We start from the raw sequence: 22123 nt of genomic DNA on the forward strand, positions 1-22123 counted from the left end.
AACTATTTTCCTTCTGATTGAAAACAGGTAGCAGTGGCATTTAGCACTAGGAAAAGCTAGCTGCTGGATTGGTTTCATAGTCACAGGATATCACTGGTGAAGAAATAAATCTACTCCTCTTCCAAGGAATAGCCTGAAATCTGACCGTAAAAAAGCTACATGGACATATATAAAAGTTTATGGTACAGTGACATTTCACTGTTGATGTCAGCAGCATTATGCTAAGGGGAAAAACATCCACAAGCCTCCACAGGGTAACTCACCAAGTAAAATGCAGCCCATCCACCATATGTGGCAGCTCCTCAATTACTCCATTTCCCATAACCTATAACACTGTCCACCGCCATCTTTAATTTCTTCTCTTGAAGGAACAGCAACAGAATTACAAATCCCAATAAACTAAAGTCAACCTAAGCCAAGGTTAGCCCTCCTTACCTGCAGTTGTACAAATTCCTCCCAGCTGCTCTAAAGGTAAGTTGTTGTTGTTGTTGTTGTTGTTGTTGTTTAACACTTGTGCAATATAGATAGAAAAGTAGAGTGTGTGGAAATTGAGAAAGTTACTGAAAGCAGAACTAAGAGTAATGTCATTGGAATTAAAACTGAATGACTGAAAGGAGGAGCTGGGTTTCTGTATTTTTCTTCATTGAAGTGCTTTATACTAAAGGCTATTTTAACCTGCCAAAACAAACAGAGATGAAATCAGTCAACATTGGCTTGGCAGTTGTCAGTAATGTTGACTGAATTCAGGAGCAGACATTTGTAATGTATTCAGTGGCTGTGTTTGGATATAACACTGGCTATTAAAACCAAAACCTAATTATTTCTTCACTATTTGCCAAATAAAAAATCTGCATGCCTAGGCCTGCACAAAATTACATGAGGAAGAATTGTAAAAAAACAGCAACAGAGGGCTGTCCAGGGGTAGGAAGGGATATTTCTGGATAAAGATCAGGCAAGGAAATTGCATAAAATGTTAAACATGTTACCTATTTCCCCAGTGAAAGTTGAGGAGCTGGATTTGCTTTAAGCTGAATTCTGTAATTCATGGTCGAGAGCTTTTTTTCTAAAAGCTTTTCCACTCATCCTTGGGCCTGACAGGGAAATGATTGACTGTAATTCTCCAGCCTCTATTTGCCATGGCATACTTGATAATCACAGCCACAGATCTAGCACCTGTAATTCACATAACTTGAAAAGAAGTAAGTATTAATTCTTCTGGTGTTCATGCAGGATAATTCTGCTGGAAGTTCCGCCTGATTCTTGATACTGTGTAAAGTATTATACTTTTGTTCCTCCAAAGGAAAGTGTTCCAATGGGGCACGGACAATAGGCACACATTTTCCTGGATGGTAATTCTGAAGTCACATAAAAAATAACACCTCCTGCCTCAATATCCTAGGATAAGGGTTTTCAAGTATTGGAGAAAGTCAGCACAGGGATAAATGATTCCCTTATTGTTTTAAAACTAAAGGTCTACAAACGAGATGCAAGACTGCACAGCATTTCTCCATAAGTCATCGCTATAAAAACAGACGAGGAAAATCCAGCTACTCTGGGCCATAATCTTTTCAATGTTTAAATCATACCCTTTCTAAATGATTGAAGTATACTCCTTCCAGCCTGGACCACATGCAGATTCTACTATGACGGAATTTAGGGAGCCTTTAATGGAATTGTCACTTGCAAAGTCATCACAGACTGCTCTGGCATAAGAAACAGTCATCCTATAAAAGTGAGGCTGGTTGGCGGAGTGCAGAACTTTGCAATTTGAGCCCAAATTGTATCTCTTCTGAAGGGTTCTTAATGAGGCAGGCAAGCCTCACCACTGTTTGACAAAATACTGTTGCTGCTTTAGTACACAGAGAAAGTATTTTGAAAGTCAAGTTGGTGTTAAAATGAAACAAACATTTACAGAGCAGCTGTGTGCATATATACTTCCCCCAGGTAAGGATTGCAGCCTTAAGAGCCTGTCTCAATGGGCTGACTTAATTAATGGCAATGATATCTTGAGCTGTTTTACACATTTCTGGTGTCAGGGGAGAGAGGAAATGCAGCTATTGTCACCAGCATAGAACAACTTTTGTTGAAAGGTAAAACCCAAAAGCATTACAGAAGAGTGGGTAGGGAGCGCAGGAAAACATACAAATATATATCTACATATAATTTTAAAAGCACAGTTGTATTTGGCATGGTTTTGTTTCGGGAGGGAATGTTAAAATTTTCGGTTTTAAAAAAGTACAGTAAGAAGCTGAAGTTAAAAGTGTATCCAATAAGGCCACATGGCAAGTTCATCAAAGTGCAGGGATTAACCAAGGAGAACTCCCAAAGCATCCTGCAGGAAAGGCATGGGAGGTGGGCAATCCATTCCTAAAGATCCATGTCAGTGGTGCCAGAGGAGGTCTTCAGTGGGACCGAGTCAAAGCCATCAGATGTTCTCTAAAGACAACATAAAACAAAGTGTGAGTGGGACTATATAAAATGTCATTTGCAACTCTCAGAGCCCCCACCTTTTGTTTGAAGCAAACCAGATTATGTCATATCCCAGTATTTAGTAACACGGAAAGAACAGAGAGTGCAATCCTGCACCGTATGCTCATGAAAGGGCAGTAGGGTGCAAGGGCAGCTCCCGCAAAACTCTTATGATAACCAGCTGCCTCCATGCATGGTCTTCTGACCCTGTGAGAATGGCTATTGTAGGAGTGTTACGGGAAACACAGTGCTACGTAAGTGCTATATGGAACCACAGTTTAGTTCTACTTCCAGCTGACTGCAAAAAGCTACGTCTCTGGAGTACTTAAGGACCTTAGCATGGAAGCAACCTGTGCTGGATAGCAGTGCATTCAGAAGAGACAGTTGGTGGGGAGGTGAGGGTTGTCACTGAGCCTTGTGGAAGCCACTCAGCAACCAGCACCCAGAGAGGACTGAATTCAGAAGGATCCACCCTGTGGATAGGGTGCTGGACATGGTTCAAACTCCACTTCTGCAATAACCTCACCAGCAGCTTTGTGCAAAATAATTATTTTGGCCTCCATCTGCAAATTGGGGGTAACAGTGATCGCAGCAGTTGCATCAGGCTGGTTGTGAGGATAAGGAACTATTATGTTGCAAATAGAAATATATGCTAACAGCTGAATATTCATAACCTCTTGATTAAAGACCCTAATTCAAGCAAGGCAAGCCCGTACACATGAGAGTTCGCCAACATTTTAACAGAATGTATTTACTGGGGTGGGGGCGGGAATAACCTTTGGGTCACAAGCAGAAAGGCCCACTTTGCTTGTAATTTGCAGGGGAGTGGAGAAAACCCACCCACACTCTGTGTACAGTGTTCAGTTCCCATAACTTATTCCAGACATGGCATTTGAACCCCACAGGCCCAGATTTCCATAGCTCTGCCTTGGTTCTCCCCAGCTCCATCAAGTCAGAGCAGCCCTGGCTCTGGCTCTCAGAAGACGAAACTGAGCAAAAGGCAGGCAGATATGTGACACAGAGCCAGTCATATATGATTCTGGACAGCACAACGAGCAGCAGCTACTTGTTCCAGAGACAAGCCAGGGCTCAAGGACCTTTCTGGGTAAGTTTAGCATCCTACACTTGCAGCCTGAATTAACACCCATTGGTGTGTCTCCAGCACACATTGGGCCTCCTTGCCTTCCTCCTCCAAAATAAAGGTTGTGGCACCATCCCCCTTTGGGAAAGGAGAGGCTGCAGCTGTAGAAAGCCTGCAGCGTGGCTTGGATTTCCCAAGAATACCATACCATGCTGGGTCCCAGTCAGATGTCACAAGGCCATATTGTCAACCCATCCAATGCCATTTGGTTACTATATGCCCTCAGTCAGCTGGCTTGTTTTTAGACATAGGGGACACAAGACAATACCATCTACATTTGGTCTCTATCTACCTGGAAGACTCCTCCTCTTAGCTTATTGAGAACAGCCCTACACACAGACTCCTGCCATGCCTGACTGTACCTAAGAGAAGCCTACAGGAAAACAAATAGCCACATTAGGGGGGGGAGGGATAAAATGAAAAATAAAAGCAGTGCACCATTAACCAGAACATCACTCAGTAGAATAGGAAACACAGCAGCACGTGAATATAGACTCTGAGGCTGGAGAAAGCTCACAGATCTAGGATGAGGACGTTACTGTAATCATGACTTTTGATTGGTCCCTAGCCTGTAGCATCCTGGAAGGTTAGCTGTGTTTGATGTATTTGTTTGGAGAGAAAATGTCCTTTTCCTTTTGCTACTCTGTCAAGATTTCTAACAGGATAGAGGAGGAGAATGAAGCTTTAATCACTCTTCTCCCTCCCCTCCCCCCAAACCCCCTACTACAGCCTGGGTCTTGCACAGTCAGCAGCCCATGCTAGAAATCATTACTTCAAAAATAAAAGGATAGCGACTACTAGAGAAAGGCACACACACACACCTCAGGGATACTGTACATATTAAGTGAATTGGGAAGCTGTCTATTCAGATGTGGCCCCACAAGTTTAACATGACATGTTAGACATCTGTCAGGTTAGATAAACACTGGAGCCAAGCCCAAGGCCTCTGTTGCTTCATGCTGGCGCATTACACGTGCAGGCTGGGCCTCACAAAGCACCTTACCTTTGTGGTGAAAGCCCTTATTTTGCCAAAGAGAGAATTCTTGCTTGTGAATATCAGGTCATCCTCTGCATCTTCCCCCTCCATAATGGCACAACTGTCAGCAGCTGGCAGCTCACTGTCCTTGGTACTGGAATTCATCACCAGCTTGGAATATTTATACTCCAACCTTCAAAGATATAAGACAGACATAGAGAAAGCCAGATGGATGATGGATGAATAGAGTTTGAGTCCCAAAAATGGGACACTTGCGGGGTGGGGGGTCACTTTAAAATCTGGAGATGCTAAGCCCTGCTTCAAGCCACATGAAAGCTGACTGTTACAGGTAGAAAAAGAAATGTTTTGTACACCCCAACAAGCATGCACAGTCATACACATTCACAATCCAAAGGATTTATTAGCTTAATCCTATGCATGCACTGCAAAGGTGGGATATTTTCCCTCCTGGAGAAAATTCAAAAGGAGCTTTAATTTCAGTTTCTCCAAAGAGGAAACCATTCTGTTTCCCTTCTCAGAATATTCAGCTGCTGATCTTTGCCAGCGAGCATTTCAGAGCCCCATCTGCTGCTTGGAAGTGGAGACCTCTTTCCTGGGTGCAGATAAGCAAGCTGCGAAGGCTTCTATTTCAAGTGGTGGTGGGACTAGTATCCTCTCTGCCAGCAGATACTTTCATATGTAAGCATCCAAAGGGGACACTTATCATAGCATAAATCCACGGGCAGCAGGTACATTCAAGCAACAGTAGACCTGATCCCCTGTAGTTGTTGAGAAACTGATGGGTAAGAAACACTCTTCTTTGAAGAGGTTTCATCACAACTACAGCTGGAATTGGATCACTGCTCAGCAAACTCCACTCAATGTTTGCTGGTAATGCCACCAGCTTTTCCTAGTGCATATGCTGGGAAACTAATTCACAGGATCCATCTGCAAGTTTTGTAGCAATATGGTGAAGGGGTGACTCATAAAGGGCTGTGGCTTGTGAAAAGTCATAGGCACTCCTAGCCAGTCAGCAACCCTGTAACTACACAATGCTAACCTGATGCCCTGTGTCTCATATTGCCCCCAAGTAAAGAGTTGGGGGGGGTGGTTCTTCCCCTATATATCACTGCCCTTATGAAGAAGTCTCATTTCACAAGCTGCACCCCTTTCACAAGGTGCTACTGAACAGGGCTATGGATGCACTGTTTGTGAATGTGTTAAAGTTGCATGCACTTAACGCTTCTGGAAAATAAAAACTGGTTTGTTTTTGGTGGGTCTTTCTTGCGTTTTAGGCATGGAAGAATAGGCAGGGTTGAGAATGGGATGATAAGAAGGCAAACTGGGGAAGGCGAGAATGCTATCACTGATATGTAACAATGTATAAAAGATAGACATATTATTGAAGAGCTTGTTATTTTTGAATACGGACTCACACCTATTTGCTTCTGCTGTGCTGTTCAAGGTTGCCATCTGATTTAAAGGACAACCTTGAAAAAGGTATTGGGCAGCTATGAAGCAAGCAAGCAAGCCAGCCAGCCAGCAAGCATGCATGCATAATGGGCAGCAACAGAAGCAGCTACTCACTTCTGGTTTTTCTTCCAGAAGTAGCAAGTCATTGCAGTCAGCAGGATAGCAGCACAAGTCCCCGCCGAGATGCCCACTTTGAGCCAGAAGTCCATGGATTTGCAAATGCTGACTTTTTGATCTGGGAGCGAAATGCCTCCTGAACACAGCTTGGGCTCCCTCCATACATATGTGGTTCTCTGTGGAAGGAAAAGCAGGCATTGCCTTCTTTTAATCACATGCAGTCGCAGCTCATGTTGCATTTTTGTACTCTTTTTGATGCTGATGGTCTTACTGTACATTTCTGTTTTACCCTGTAGCACTTAGGAGAGATTTTATGCTAAGCCATTTAGAAATGGTTTTCAGGGAAATAAACTGAAACCAATATAGAAATGTAGCGTTGATGCCACCTTACAGATTCGAAGCAACAATAATAGTTGTACCACCACCACCACCACTCTAGAGGGATCTTGAATCCTCTTAACAAAAATAAATCGGTACATCATTGCTGAACCTGCTGCTGAAGCGGTTTATTGTTGTGAAATCAGTGGAACTGACTTCAGGTAAGCATGTTTAAGATCAGACAAGTATGCTTTTGTGACAACTCCAGGGGAAAAAAATGTTTATTTCAATCTGGTGTCTCTGCCTGTCCTAACGGGCATGTTCACTAAATGATCATTGGGCTGCCGTAGCTGTCGATGACTTGCTTTAATGTTCAGATAATAGTCACAAAAATGGGCAGCTCTCAGGCCCTGAAGATAAGAACTCAAAAGAAGACATTCTGAGTCCCTACCTGAATCCCTCCAACACAGGCGCTGATGATAGCATGGTAGTCATCTGCAGAACAGAGGGGGCAGGCTTCAACGGTCTCCCACAGGAAATGGAAAGTGCATCCGTCACAGGTTCCTTCAGGGCACTTGCTGTTTGAAAAATTATAAAGTGCCATCTGAAATGGAGTCTATTCAGTGGCTCACCTCATGACTTAGCTGTTGTGGGTCTCAAGACATGACCTTGTCCCAGACCTGCCACGAAAGTGACTCCAGGGAACCAAAGCCATGCCTCATGTACGTAGCGCATGAACTCTGCTGCATGGAACACTTGTTCTTGCTGTAAATGCTATTTCTTTCATAGCTGTCAATAGGTCTTAGGCATTTCCTGTATCTGAGTTACACAGACCCCTTGGAGACCTGTGACATTCATGAAAGAATTTAAACCCTGCAAGGTTGTGATAGGCTCCATTGTTAAACCACTTCACCACCATTCTACTTTGACTATACCCAGTAGACCTCTGCATTTTAAAGAGGTAAAGAAGTTGTGTTGGTATGTGAAGGAACGGATATGGCAAAGCTTATGCCGATAGGTTAGGTTTGTAAATGTAAATGAGACTGAACTGGGTTCTAGAAGAGTGTCACAGTGATAAACGACATATAAAGTTGGTGGCGTATGAATGCAACTTGGTCTCTTTACACTTTTTGCCAAAAAATAGCTACACCCCCAGCACAATAAAAGAGTTTTAGTATTCCTCCCCGTATCATTTTCCCAGCCTCAGCAACAGCAGCCTTTTATGGGGGGGGGGGGGGCGTGGAATGCCATTGGGGAAATGGTGCAGAGTGGAAAGGGTCAATGTTAACACAACTTCATCTTGTGCTATAGTCCTGACCCAGACTGGAGCTGTTATAGCTACTATTGGGGGGGGGGGGAGCTTTAAGCAGTGGAGATGCTTTTATGCATTTTTTAGTTTTGCCTTTAGAAGGGTTGTGAACACAGGAAGCTACCCTATGCCATGTCTGACCACCAGCTACTCAGTATTGTTTATGTTGTCTGGAAGAGGCTCTCCAGGATTTCAGACGGGACATTCTCAGCCCTATCAGGAGATGCGAGGGACTGAACTAGAGACCTTCGGCATGCAAAGCAGATGCTCTACCACTGAGCTACAGTCTTTGATAAATCATTATTCCTTAGTTCTCATTCAAAAAAAGCAACTATTAAAATGCATAAACAAGATGAGCAGCCAGCTTGAAACATAGGAGTGGACAAAACTGAAATATAAATTACAACTGGAATTGGAAGCGAGTGCACCCAATACGAAACTAAGTGCTGTTCTCAGTGTGACTATTTTTACAGCATTGAGAGCATTTATTTATATATTTTTTCTCCACCAGTTTTTCAAGTTTTTGCCCCACTGTAGAGTTTGGAGGAGAATATAGTTTTAACAGGGCGCACCTGCTATTGAGACTGACTAACCTTTGAACTTACCTCGGCACAGAGAGCACTCCAGAGTGGGGTTTAAGAGGATCACATCTCAATCTAATGGCAGTAGCTCTCCCAGCACTACAAGTCTGAGTCACATCACTGGATCTGCAACATATATGCACGTTATGAAATCCCTGCTAAACCTGAAGGCCCTGTCATTTACAAGGCTTCACGGTACTAGCATTCCTCACTAATACAGCTGTCACTCGGAGGCAACGCAATGCTGTATCTCCCTTGTTTCTAGCATGTTTTCATACTTTTAAAAAGTGGGAAACGCTTAAGACACGTGTACTGTATCATTTTTCTTTTTCATACAAAGGACTGCTGCACAGCAGTACAAATGGCACTAAAAAAAGGAAATCTGGCCCAAGGAAGAGGAAAAGGGAGGACAAATCACAAGGACAGATTTTCCAGGGTGTGGGAATACTAAAGATTTCTTGAAAAGTTCCTTCAAATTAAGCATAGGAATGCACTGAAAAGTAGCGTCCAAAAAATGATCCAACTTCCTTCTCACACATTCAAGTCCCACCTGCCAGAGGCTAGAGACGAGCTGAGAAGAAGGCGGGGAAAGGATGCCAAACTGGTTCTGCAGAATCAAAGCCACTCCTGCTGGTAACAACAGTAATACTGTGGCTGGTTCACCTGCAAATCATCACTGTGTACCTCATGAGCAAGCAAGAAGCAGCGGAACCCAAGACCTTCCAGAGAATGATTTGACACAAGAGCACTCTCTCCTCCTGCGGTTTCTAGAAACTGGTATTCAGAAGCACTACTATCTCTGATTGTGGAGGCAGAGCACAGCCATCACAACTAGTAGCCATTGATAGCTTTATCCCTTCATGAATTTGTTCAATCCTCTTTGGAAGGTTCCAGAATGCCAAAGCCCCCCAATTCCCTGTGATGCTGAAATACTAAAAAATGTTCCAAGACACATGAATAACCCAGAGTTTCCCACAGAAGAAAACTGCTAAAACTGCCTTCACCTATGTTTGGCAGGCTTGTAGCTTACCTGTAAAAAAATATCACATCCGGTAAGCCCACATTCTCTGCAGGGAAATAGTCAGGAAAAGAAGTGATGTTGTCCAGAGTGGTCTCCCTTGTTACTCCTACAAGTTAGAAGCAAACCAGTGAGAAGGACAGTGCACTGAGAAGACAGTGGCCACTCCCAGGACCACCCCTCTCCCAAAACTGACTGTGCTAAAGAGCTTCACAGAGGAGAATCCCATTTCAATTCTCTCTGCACTGCTTCCAGAAAATAGGCTTGTCTTTTTCATTGCTTTCCTCACAAATGCTGATCAGGGTCAGAGAAACAAGTGAGGCCTGTTGTGCCTTTGGTTAGGCTCTGTTAGTGTTGTGTGAGTGACCCAAGTTTAGCTACTGGATTGCCAGGTCTTGACAAAAATAAAAATAAAATGGCAATATATAAAATAAAACTAATTGCCAATTCTTGAAAATAAAATATACTTTATTTTATGGGCCTGGAGGTGGTGCCAGTGATTTGAGGTAGAATGGAACCCAGTGCAAAAAAAAATAAAAAGTATTTCTCTACCTATATGCTTTTTTAAAAAAAAGAAGCAGCAAAAATTGGGAAATTGCTATGACTTTGCCTCCTTTGCTTTCCTGGGACCTGGACAGAAAGCAAAAAACACAGCTGAGGAGTGGGAAACTAAAGTTTAGTGGTACCGAGTAGTATAGAGTTTTTATCAAAGTTGACTTTGTTTTAGGTGAAGAAGCCACACTGAACTCACTACTTTTCCATTCAGTTGTTTGACAGTGGAATGGACTCCCTTGGAACATGATGGACTCTCCTTCGTTGGAGGTTTTTAAACAGATGTTGGATGGCCATCTGTCAGGGATTCCTTAGCTGTAATTCCTGCTTTGCAGGGAGTTGAGCTAGACAACCCTTTGGGTACCTTCCAACTCATATGATTCTATGATTTATCTAGAAGGCATAATCAGGGATGTTCCTGTCACCTGAATCAGCACATGCAACTCCCCCAAAAGCCTCTATCAAACAGCAACCAGAGTCCTCTGTTCAAAGCACAGACTTATGCTCCCTGCAATTCTCACCTACAAAGCGGTCTGCCAGGCTCACGGGTTGTGAAGACACCACTGATTTGTAAGCCATCACATCAGAGGGGACAATGATGGACTGGCATACATAGGAGGAAGTTGATTTGGAGAACTCTGTCTCTTTGCCCAGGATGTGCATGTCTGTGACGTTATCCGTGCAGGTTGCCATCTTCCTTCCCTTCAGAGATTTGCAGGGGGGGCGGGGGGAGAGAGAGAGAGAGTTGGCTGGATCCTTGTCTTTATAAAACCTGAAGTTCTTTTTAAAGGAACCATAGTAAGAGGACTCAGATGAACCCACCCTACTGCATTGAAAGCACGAGGACGGTTTCAAAGCCTAGCACCAGTGTCTCTGATCACCACATTTTCCATTACCCATGCATGTTGGAAGGACGTCTATTTGTGTATCAATGTATGTGCGTAGAACTCCCACATATAACAGGGGTGGGGAGTCTGGGATAAACGGACCCTGCTTTGCATGGAGAAGCTCTATGTACAAACAGAGACCCTATTCCGAAGAGTTCTGTATGCATAGGTGGGGTGTGTGGTCACCAGGTGCCATTGGTGGTGGGGATAAATCAATGATACTGTGACACACACACACAGACACAGACACAGACACACACACACACACTTTCAATGCACAGGGATCTATTAACACCCATCCTTTCACAGGAGAGAAGGGCAGTTGCATCACGATAGTAACACATTTCCCTTAAGTTACAGATAAGAGACCTTCAAGAATTTGAGATATTTTGTTGCAGTGGTTCAGCGAGAGTAGCCAGGAGGATGGGATTCTGCTAAGGAAACGTTCTGCGGCTGCGAGGTGAGCATGGGTGCCTAGAAACTCTCTACACCATAAGGGTGATTTGTACCATATAAGCCACTCTCACATGTTGGGGCCCCGCATAGAGGATGGGTTTCTCAGAAGCCTCGCCACGTACTTACATGATTCCCACAGAGGCTGATGTTGAAGTGGTGAAAATACTTTAGCCCTTTGGTGGTAAAACTGGGCCCCACCAAAAAGGAGGTGCTATTAGACAGTGCTGAGAAGTCATACTCCAGAGTCCTGCCATCCGCGATGACTGAGAGGTGACAGTCACTGTAACAAAGAGAATGGATCTGGGGAGCAGAACATTTTTTTACAGTCAATTTATTTCCTCATAGAGGAGCTCAGAAATTGTCATCGTCTCCAGCAGCATGTAAAACCCAAGTTTACTCTGAGAGGAAGGAGCCCAAATGTGGCTGATTATTCTCAAGCTGGCCAGGTTTATAGTGATCCAGAATCCCATAAGCTTTTGTTCACAGTAATCTCACTTGCCAATTTCCTCAAGGGGAACCATGTGGATAATTACACAAAACAGAATATGTGGAGATGAACCGCTTAGCTGTTCTAATGCCATTTCCATTTTGGCAGGAAATAACTTAATATTTCTGAGGAAAGACAAGCTTGGGTTTTTTTAAAAAGCAAAACTCTGGGATGATTTGGTAAGGGAAGAATCCCTTTCAGTCTACAGGTTCCACGTTTTCAATAAGAAAAATGCAAAAATTTATTAAGACAAAGTTTTCAGTTATATATCTTCTTCTTTTTTAAGGATCTGGCCTCATGCATACCATGTGAGCGGGCGGGCTTTGATGACTGGGTGGGATCTTGCCTGCCACTTCAAGTGGAACCCTCTCCGGCCAACAGATCTGCAATTTCTTCTGCATGCAGATTCTGTCTGTAATTTTGGATGAGGGGCGGTATACTAATACTAATAATACGAATACTAATACTAATATATTGATACTGCCCCACTGCTGCTTTTAATGGATAGCCCTCTGCCAACTAAATGATTTATAAACTTAATGGGGCGCTTTTATTTAGCTAACAGTGTAGGTCATTGCAAATTGGCCAGAAACGATAGGCAGAAAGGAGGACAATATTACCGGGTTGTTTTTTGTGCCGGGGCCACAAGGGATGCAGGCCTGGCTGCCATAGGGCTGGTGAGCTTTCAGGTACGTGTTTGCTGCACACGGGTAGCAGCCCCCAGAGCTTCTGTCGATGTAGTGGCCGTGTGGGCAGGAAGTACAGGACGAGCCCGAGGATTCCAGCGCGCACACCCGGCAGTATGACGCTACGCCTTCGATGACGTTGGTCACATTGATAGAGTACAGCTTGGCAACATCGTTGGTGTATTTTCTTCCCTAGAACGAAACACAGAAAGTGCCCAAAGGGCCTTGGAGAGGTAGAAGCGTTTGATAAAGGGAAGGTGGGATGCTGCAGATGAGGATAGCATGCCTATTCCTTGCTAGGACATCTTTGATTAGCAAGACACTGGGGTATATCTGATTCCTGGCAAGGAACTCCCCATAAAAAGGATAACTGAGGAGCTGGCCATGAATAGAAGGTTCCCCAGGAAGTGATAGTCCCTACCGGCTCATGGTATGCTGTTCTTTGGAAGGCCCACGTGAAGCTCATGGTGGCGTTCTTTTCAATGATGTAGGTGTAGGATTGCTTTCCTTTCGAGCCAATCCAGGTTTCCACAGGCGTGTTGGTTCTGGAATTGACACCCTACCAGAGATAAAGCAGGGGCCTAGTGAGTAAAGAGCAAGCAACACTTTCTACCTAAATAATTATTTATTAGTACAGATACAGATATTTCCGTAACGAGTATAAGCAGGGAAATCATGCCAGGCAGATAGTGAGAGCCTTGGAATAGCCAACTGAAAAGGAGGGGAGGGGGGGCATTAGTGGGAAGGAAGCAGTTAAGAGGACAGATGACACTGAAGTTGGGGAAGAGAGGCTACAGTGACTAGGAGAGATTTTCCTTTGCGCCCATTGTAGCCCAAGAGAAGCTGATTTGGGCTGCAGGTCAGAAAGCACAGGAAATTCAGAGCATCATTTGCAAAATCCAATAATACTCATTTATTTTAACATTTTCACAAGTCTTTTTCATTTTGCACTGTGCATGATGAGTGACTTTGCTACCTGTCCAAAGTGTATCTCTGAAAAAAATGTGCCTAGAATAGTTTTCCAGTTCTTACACTGTTTTTATTAATAATATTAACGTTATCAACAATGCTGATTTTTTTAACATACCAACAGGTGGTATACCTATATTTATTTTTCTCGCCACCATGGTGGCATTTTGACACAGAGTCCTCACAGAGCTGTAACCACAGGATGCAGGTGGGCTATTGTACCTTTGAAAATATCCCCATAGGAATATATTGATTTCAGGTGAAAGTTTCCGGAATTGGGAAACAGCCAAGAGATTTGCCTCTTTTTCTAAAGGCATCAACTACAGAGGAAGAAGGGGCATGTGCCTTCCACAGCCTGTTGTGCCTTGGGAACACAAAACCCCAAGGCAAACTAAGCAAGAGAAAGCTTATCCACTCTGGAAGAAGCTGGATCAACTTACCACCATGAAATAAAGCTCACAACTCATACTGCAGATCGTTTCAAAGACGAATGTGATTCTTGCAATCTCTTTACTTTCGGAGTCCTCCATCACCGATTGTGGGGAACTGCAAGAGAGCAAGCAAAACTCAGGGGGTATCTATTTGCTCAAGGTCTTGCTGAAAACAGAGCAAGGACAGGAGATGGGAGCAGGAATGTCTGGAAACAGACCACCTCAGTTAGCAAGGCTTACTTCAGCAAGCCATGAATCTGAATGTTTCCCTCAGCTTATGCTCTTGTTCGGAACACAATTGAATAATCTGAGGATGGCCGGTCCAATAAAATCAAGCACTCCAGTCACACGCATACATTGAAAGAATGGCTGGTTTCAGGACATGGCAAAAATCAGGCAGCTGCTGAGAGCTCATATATGTTTCAAGGATTTGTTAAACTGAAAAGCCAACTCAATCCCTCATTCATTCTTTCTGTTATTGTTCACTAATGAGCACAGTGAGTTAAGGATTGTGGAAGAAGTAATGCAAGCAGCACACTCTTAAAGGGGAGAAGGTCCCACTGCTTGGACTCAGTGCTCCTACTGCATTTTGGATGCATAGGCTTGCCATCGCCAGCTCAGCTACATACTCACCTGAACCCAGGAATCACCAGTGTCAGTATCATGAAGTCATTGTCAGAGGCTCCTGCTGCTGTGTAGATGTAGTCACCAGCTACTTCCCACCCTGAAACAGCAGACAGAACACCATCTCCATTCTGTGAAAGGGCATTACTTCAGCTGGATATCATTAAATACACAGCTCTATAAACGCTTACATACTTCTCAGAGACACGGGAAGTCCAGTTGCCTGAGGCCAGAACTAGACCATTTAGCATGACGGCTGCTGAAAGCAGGCAGCCCTGTATCTCCCCTCTCTTTGATCTGGCAACATCTGACACTACGAGTGGAATGAGCAAGCGTCACTGCACTGTGAACTTCCCCACTGCTTGAAGGGGCAAGAGACCTCACAACATGACAGTGCCCACCCATGCAAGAACTGCCCCAACGCCTCGGGTTAATATGTGCCCATGAAGATACCTGCCATTCCCTTATATTCAAAACTGGTTCCACTGAGGACCGTCGTCTCCATGTTTGCTGGCAGCGTGTTCCACCATTTGTATTCAAAGCCTAGAGCTGGTTCAGTCCCAACGGTGCAGTTGATGCAACCTGAGAACAGAAGGAAGCAACATTACAATGCTGAAACTCGGGAGGAGGAATGAACTCCCATGTGGAAGGCTGTCACTAGGAGGCTGGTGGGCGCTAGCAGCCCTTTCTGAAACAAAGAATGAGAATAACCTATACAGAGGCAGGCTTGGCAGCAACATGCTTCAGTGGTGTGCACATGCGCATGCCTACTGAACATATACTGCACACTTTTTTCAGGTGGAAAAATCCCCTTGGGCAGAGCTTTCCCACTTGATATCCAAGTGGCAAAATGGCCCGGTGAGTTCTAGCCACTATTTTGCGGTATCTTGACATATACTAGGGGGGGGAAGTGTTTTCCAGGACTTACACTTACACTGCTACCACAAGATAATATTACCTTGCAGGCCTTTACCAGGAGAGTCGTTGCATATTGATTCTTCCATTTGCAAAAGTGGTTGGTTAAGCAAACCCTAAGAATAGGCTGGTAGCCGCTTCTGCAAATTACCAATGAATTTCCTGATAGAAGGGGAGTGTCATATCATGCATTTTTGTTGTTGCTGTTTTTAATCAAGTAAGTGACAAAGAGGAGCTATCTGTGTAAGGACAAAGCAGCCAGTTCCATGAGCTGTATTCTACCTTACAACTCTGTTGCCATTGGCAAGAATGTGGAATTATGAGCAGTAACGAAGAATAGGAAAATGAAGAGCTCACACAAAGACTGGGCTCCTTTTTATGCCACCTCTGAATGCAGTAAGCATAAATAACATCAACTCTAAATCAATAACTTCAGGTTCCCTGTATGCATCCCCACTGACACTGCACAGGTCCCTATTCATTGAAACATTTTAAAGAAAGTAATTCACGTGACAATTTGGCCAGTCAAGAAGGAAAGAACAGAACAGCATTACCAGACCCATTTGAATATGATCCGTATGGGCAGGGCTCACAGGAACTGGTGTTTGTCTTGAAAAAACCAGGATTGCAAGGTGGGCATGTAGTTTTTACACCAGAAGCAGGCAATTCTACAGAACCGGGGAGCTCCTCGCTGCAGATCTTTGGTTCGGCCCACTTATACATTAACTGAGTCTGTTGATATAAGAAAGAGATAGGAGCAAACATTTCTACACTTTAATCCGCAAAAAGCTGTGCAATGCCTAGATATCTCTTTACATGAACAACAATTACACAGGCTCTCTGCCCATCTGCAAAAAGCATTATGAGAATATTCCAGGAAAGAAGCCCCAAGATATTAGCTCCTCCTCCTCTTACTCCCGGGTGTTCTGAGTTCCCTCCCCAAGTTTAGTAATATACTGTCAGTATGAAATGGTCCACATGGGGGTGCTCTTTGCACACAGCAGTGATAAGAAGAGCCTTGCTTGAATTGACCCAACTACCCCAACATTCTGCTTTCACAGTGACACCAGGTGCCAGTGCCGGCGTGATACATTTTGCCCCAGAGGGCAGGAGACCCCAAAGTCTGTCACTGCAAGGAATCCTGCACAGGCTTCCTTCTCTGAGGCAGGACACAAGGGGAGAAAGTGTTTCTCCCCTTATTGTCCCATTTAGGCTTCCTTCTCTTGGTGGCGGTGGCATGATGATGGGAAGAACAAGTTTCTCCCCTTCGTCACCACACACCACCACCAAGAGAAGGAAGCCTGCAGGTTCATGCCACATCCCGCTGTAGCCACTTCCCTCTTCCCTCTTCCTGAGGTAGACAAGGAGGTGAGGCCTTTCCAGGGCCATACACCTCTTCTAATAAGGAGAAACCAGCAGCAGTAGGTTCTGCTTATTAAAAGAGGTGGGTAGGCTTAGCCAGCCATGCCATCTTCAGGGCCTGACTCCTTTATATTCCTGCATGCTCACTTACTCCTTATGCCCCTGCTTATTAAAGCATGAACAATGCTTTGCAGTACGGTCTTTTCCCTTAAAGGTAAGCTCTATAGCTGTGTACGTCAAAAAGCTAAACAAGAAATGTTCATTATTTAAACGCCACCAACACAAACAAGGAAATCCAGAAGGTGAATTACCTCTCCATTGGTATCACAGGCTGTATGAGTATAAAAATAATCCTTATCTGTGCAAGCTGGGCGTGGCTTGCATGATGCTGAACCTGGTTCTTTATTGAAAAGAGGAAACAATGGTTAAAACCACGTGAGCATGAAAGAATCAATCTAGCAACAACTCAGAAGGAACTTCAGAAAGGTGCCATGCCCATCTCACACACATGCCCATATTTTATCGCTGTGTAGCAGGTACTAATCATGGACACCATAAATCTATTCAGTGTATTTAACCGGAGCAATGAGAAGGGCAGTGTGTGTATGTTTGCAGATGTACAGGTCGTTTCAGGCTTCAGTTCCAACGTTTGTTCTCCTAGAAATTGTTAGAAGCCATTTGCCTTATATTTGCTTAAGACAATTGAATTTGATGGGAACAAAGAATACATTTTTGTATCATGTTAAAGGAGCAGGCAGTTCCCAGCCTTTTTAGGGTAAGAAAAAGTGGCAGCAATTGATGAGAAAATTGCAGGGATTTTGCCCTGAAGATGGAGCATTTTGTCATTAAGTTGAATACTCTCTTCCCCATGGAGGAAAGGGGAAACCCAAGGTCCATTGTTTCCCCCTATAGTTTCCAGCAGCCTGGTAAAATGCTTCAAGCATAAGGTTTTGAAGCTGATCAAGTCAAAGTCTTCCTGCACGACAGCAACAAATCAAAATGCCGCAGTCTGATGTGACAACTGCTGCCACTTCTTATAGGGGAACAGACAACACTGATACTGCACTCGCCAGATATGATGCAAGCCTGAGATAGCTAAGTCGGTAGAACATGAGACTCTTAATCTCAAGAGTCATGGGTTCAAGCCCCATGCTGGGCAAAAGATTGCTGCATTGCAGGTGGTTGGACTAAATGACCGTTGTGGCCCCTTCAAACTCTACAATTCTGTGATTCTAAGCAACCACAAAGAGGAATGAAATTGCTATGAGCCTGTAATTTGAGAGTAACTGTCCAAGTCTTTCTGCAAGGCAGAGTTCCATAGAACTGAGCAAATTATGCTGAAAGCATGAAGGCCCTAACAAAACATACCCCTCATTATGCAGAGAGCAATACATGAGAACGATGCCCCAAATCCAGCTGTGTAAAATTCCTCCAAAAACACAGAACTACGGATCAAAAATCTGCTTGAGACTTAGACCTACTTTCCATGGAGAGGATAAAAATGTGCCTACATTTAATGGGCTAGATCTTTCCAAACTTTCGTTTGGAGAATTCTCTGAAAAAGCTCAAGATTTCCCCAGTAATTTTCCAAAGCTCATATAGATCCAGCCTGGGCTAATTTCTCCATCGTAGCAAGTAATCTTGCTTGCCAGTCCCCACCCCGCAACTTTCTCAAACTTATCAAATGCCCAGGGAAGAAGGAAAATGGCACCCAAGTGGGCATGCAAAAGCTGGGGGGGGGGGGTTTCCCTATGCTTCCAGCTTGCAATAATAAATGCTTCTAAGCATACCAACAACACCCTCCAACGATGAAGGGAATTTAAATAACTGCACTTTTAAATGCCTCACTATCAATAAGGCAGGAGGAAGTTAAAACAATGCTTCTTGGTGCTTGTGTTAATGGAAACTGCTTAGAAATAGTTTTTGGCAAGGATAGCTAATGGGCTGTCTCCCAGGAGCTCCCATCATCTTTGACCCACTGTCTATGCTGGTTTGGGCTGACTGAGGCTCATCTGGGTGGGCACTACACTGGCTACCCCAGGCTTTTGGTTTCATCTTCGCTTACTGTTTTCCCTCCTCTCCCCCTCAGTTTCACATGCTTGTGAATGTTACTGGGAGAAAGAAAATGGTGTGTGTGTGTGTGTGTGTGTGTGTGTGTGTGTGTGTGATCAGAGGGATGATGCCAAATCATTACAAGCCAAAGCAAAAGCAGTACCCAAACTGCAGACTTAGCCTCTTACAGAAACAGGGGAAAGAACGTGGCTACATTAATTACATTTTTGAAGAGGAGAAAGGAGAGCAACTGGATTTTCTTCGTTAGAGCAGGTGCAATGGGTTCTAAGCTGGCAGGAAGATTTAGGTAGCATATTCAACTGAACTTGGAAGCTGGGCAAACAGCTGGGGATGTGGGATACTTTTGCTTAGTAAAGCTATGGGAATAGACCATAGCTCAGTGGTACTGCCCCTGCCTTGCATATAGAAGGTCCCAAGTTCAATCCCCAGGTAGGGCTGGGAGAGACTCCTGCCTGAAACCCTGGAGAGCCACTGCCAGTCAGTGTAGACAATATTGAGCAAGATGGACTCCATATAAAAGCAGCTTCCTATACTCCAAAGTCATAAATCAGCCTCCTTCGTAAGTTTTCTGATAATTAGCTAAGGTGCTTACCTGAGTACATTGTTGGCTCGCACTGGTGGCAGGAAGTAGCTGTTTTGCTGGAGTAGGAGTTTGCTGGGCACGGCTGGCAGAAGGAAGAACCTAATTTGGCTGTGTAGGTGCCTGCCTTGCAGGGAAAGCATTCAGAAGTGAAGGCTACTCCTAGGGAACAGGGGGGAGGAAAGGGGTGAGGTTGGATAGCAGTGCAAGAGAGGGAAAAAAACCTTTTAGCCGCTGCTGGGCACAACGACAGCTTGCATAGTGGCATCAGACCCGAGACATGCACCAACCAAACACAAACCTGTAATCTCAATGTTCCTCACCAACACAGGCTTGGGAGTTTTGGACCACACAGAGAAGGCTGTCGTTCTCCAAAACAGAACATTGTTGCCCTGACTCAGCTCCACCTGCAAATGTTCGAAGCACAGACAGTTCAAGTCCCAGCTGATACTAAAAGGCTGTACCGTTTGGGACTTCAGTACTGAGTCCCAGAAGCACACACAGGTCTCCTTCTCCAAGCCCCTGCTGGCTATAAGCACAGTTAAGGAGCAATGTGCACTTACAGTGTGCGTCTCCCACCCTTTCTCTGTGGTTCTCATCCATCGTGACTCCTCTACGGTTGGCTGGCACTGATCATTCTGAATCTGCAACAAATGAGAACGTGGGATGAGGATGAATGGGGTAAATAAGTTGATTTGTAGGAGTCAGTTTAAGATATCACAGTAAAATTAACATTTTTGCTGCTGGAGGTCAAAACTCTTTTGTAGGACCAAGTTCTAATGATGTAGTGTAGAGAGAATGTATGCATAGCTTTAAAGGATGGAAAGATAGGCTGCTGTAGGTTTCTCTGGGCTCCTACAAAGTACAAGATGGAGAAAATACCCTAACTAATCCTCCAGCAGCAAACCTAGAGCACATTGTTCAGAGATTTTTAAGAAGTTAAATGGTTTTGTGTCCATTTTGACACTCAAGGCAACCATTCCTGTATCTACCCACTTTCTTAAAGCAATGTAGAGGAAGAGCCACTTCTATGAAAGAAATTGTATTAAAATGCACCTCAATACACTTCAGAGTTGTTAAGTTATCTGAAGTGCACTTTAAAGAACACAGTGGTATATGTTAATGGCCCTGGAGATGGTATAAATGTTGGAAAAGTCTTCTTGGCTACTGTATTGTAGTGAATAGGGAGGAGAGGAGATGCCAAAGTAATAATGCTGTTGTTTTAAATGAGCATCATTATCTTTGAAGCGCTAAAGAAGGGGAACCACTGTATCTTGAAAGGACTGCAAAAATAACTGCTGCCAAAATTCATTTGTCACCGGATGAAGTCCAAGAAGGAACAGTTTAGAGGGAGGCTAAATGAATTGCCAGCAACACAAAAACGAACCTCCTTCCATGTTTTCTGGTTTAAATACCAGGAATCCTTGTCCTTGACTGCAACAAGATGCAACATCCAGAAAGTGAAAACTAATGCAGAGGTGGTCATATAGGTGGCCCAGAAAGTGAAAACTAATGCAGAGGTGGTCATATAGGTAAAGACAGTGCCCAGAAGAAATCCTCCCTCACTTTGCATGCAATATTAGCAAGGTGGATTGAGTTATAGGAAACATACAAAGAACTCAAAGACGATGCTGCTGTCTTGGTAGATATACTCAAATGAGACGGTGCCAGATTGCTTCAGATTAACAGCATACACCAGAGTGGCTGTGCACTCATCTGTGTTGGAGGCAATGTAATCTCCCTTAAGACTCCACGTTGACCTGGAACAGAACAAAGAGAAAAGCCCAGCTGTTAAGGGAGTGCTACTGTACAGTTCCAGAGAACAGACACTCCCTAAACATTACAAGAGAGTTACATTAACAGGAGAGATGGGTAAGAAAGCTAAAAGCACAAATGCCAGATGTTACGTCTCCACTGAAATATGGGTGTAATATTTATGAAGGATTTGTTCCACCATTGTAGCTAATATACAAAATTGCCCAGAAACTGCATGGTCTCCAGATAAGTCTGTGCCAGGTTTGATTTTATCTGGAGATCAACAATACTTCAGCAGGCTGCACTTAGCTGAGCCATGTTGGCATTTTTACTGACGTATTCAAGTCTATTCCACAAGGGTCAGTATATTCCCTGTATATCACACACTCATTATATGCTAGGCCACAGCATGAGGCTGCAGAATGGTAGATGCAATTACAAGGGGACAAAGCACAGGTTCTGTTTTGTGCAATCATTTCTAAAGCAACTGAAGAAAAAAAAAAAAGAAATGCACCCACCCTTATTTTACATCTGTTGTAATGTAAGGCAAAGGTGAAATAGGAATGTGGGGGTCTTAACTAAAATGGAGACCCTTTGCCAATCTGGCTGAAATTTGGCAGGTCTTGTAACCTGGGGGGGGGGGGGGATAGCTGAATGTCCCCGTCATGCCATTCAAATAGAAAGCCCCAAATTTACAAGCTGGAGATGTGCAGTTTATTCTCTCATTAAAGGGAGTGGGAAAATGAAAAGGCAGCAAGCAGAAGTAAGAACCAAAGTGGACGGGTGTTAACCCAAAACTTCCATCTATATCCTTCACATGCTCCAAGACAGGGGCAGATGATGCATCTCTTGTGCCTCTTAGCCCAGTCCTGGTTCTCTTCCCTACCCTGTTTCTCTGCCTACTATGGAGTAAAATCAGAATCATAGCAAGAAGGGGAAAGGAC

At 44.0% G+C, this 22123-nt stretch overlaps 1 protein-coding gene across 2 annotated transcripts in view; it reads right to left on the minus strand.

Annotated features, from left to right (window-relative positions):
- Positions 1-2160: 2160 nt before the first annotated feature.
- ELAPOR1 (endosome-lysosome associated apoptosis and autophagy regulator 1) overlaps positions 2161-22123 on the minus strand; it is a 51075-nt gene continuing 31112 nt past the window's right edge. Inside the window, exons 4-23 of one of the 2 annotated variants that reach the window (XM_028733907.2) lie at positions 21037-21184; positions 19988-20068; positions 19726-19831; positions 19437-19586; positions 17083-17171; positions 15964-16141; positions 14948-15076; positions 14504-14594; positions 13880-13985; positions 12892-13029; positions 12405-12662; positions 11424-11597; positions 10476-10656; positions 9415-9511; positions 8409-8510; positions 6946-7072; positions 6174-6352; positions 4614-4779; positions 3903-3983; positions 2161-2436 (exon numbers count right to left, since the gene is read on the minus strand). In XM_028733907.2, coding sequence (XP_028589740.2) covers positions 2368-2436; positions 3903-3983; positions 4614-4779; positions 6174-6352; positions 6946-7072; positions 8409-8510; positions 9415-9511; positions 10476-10656; positions 11424-11597; positions 12405-12662; positions 12892-13029; positions 13880-13985; positions 14504-14594; positions 14948-15076; positions 15964-16141; positions 17083-17171; positions 19437-19586; positions 19726-19831; positions 19988-20068; positions 21037-21184 — 2650 coding nt within the window. In that variant the 3' untranslated portion in view covers positions 2161-2367. The remainder of the gene's footprint in view (positions 2437-3902; positions 3984-4613; positions 4780-6173; positions 6353-6945; positions 7073-8408; positions 8511-9414; positions 9512-10475; positions 10657-11423; positions 11598-12404; positions 12663-12891; positions 13030-13879; positions 13986-14503; positions 14595-14947; positions 15077-15963; positions 16142-17082; positions 17172-19436; positions 19587-19725; positions 19832-19987; positions 20069-21036; positions 21185-22123) is intronic. The other variant, XM_028733908.2, reaches the window with a different exon arrangement.

Source organism: Podarcis muralis, chromosome 5 (genome assembly GCF_964188315.1).
Source record: "Podarcis muralis chromosome 5, rPodMur119.hap1.1, whole genome shotgun sequence".
Lineage (NCBI taxonomy): Eukaryota > Metazoa > Chordata > Lepidosauria > Squamata > Lacertidae > Podarcis > Podarcis muralis.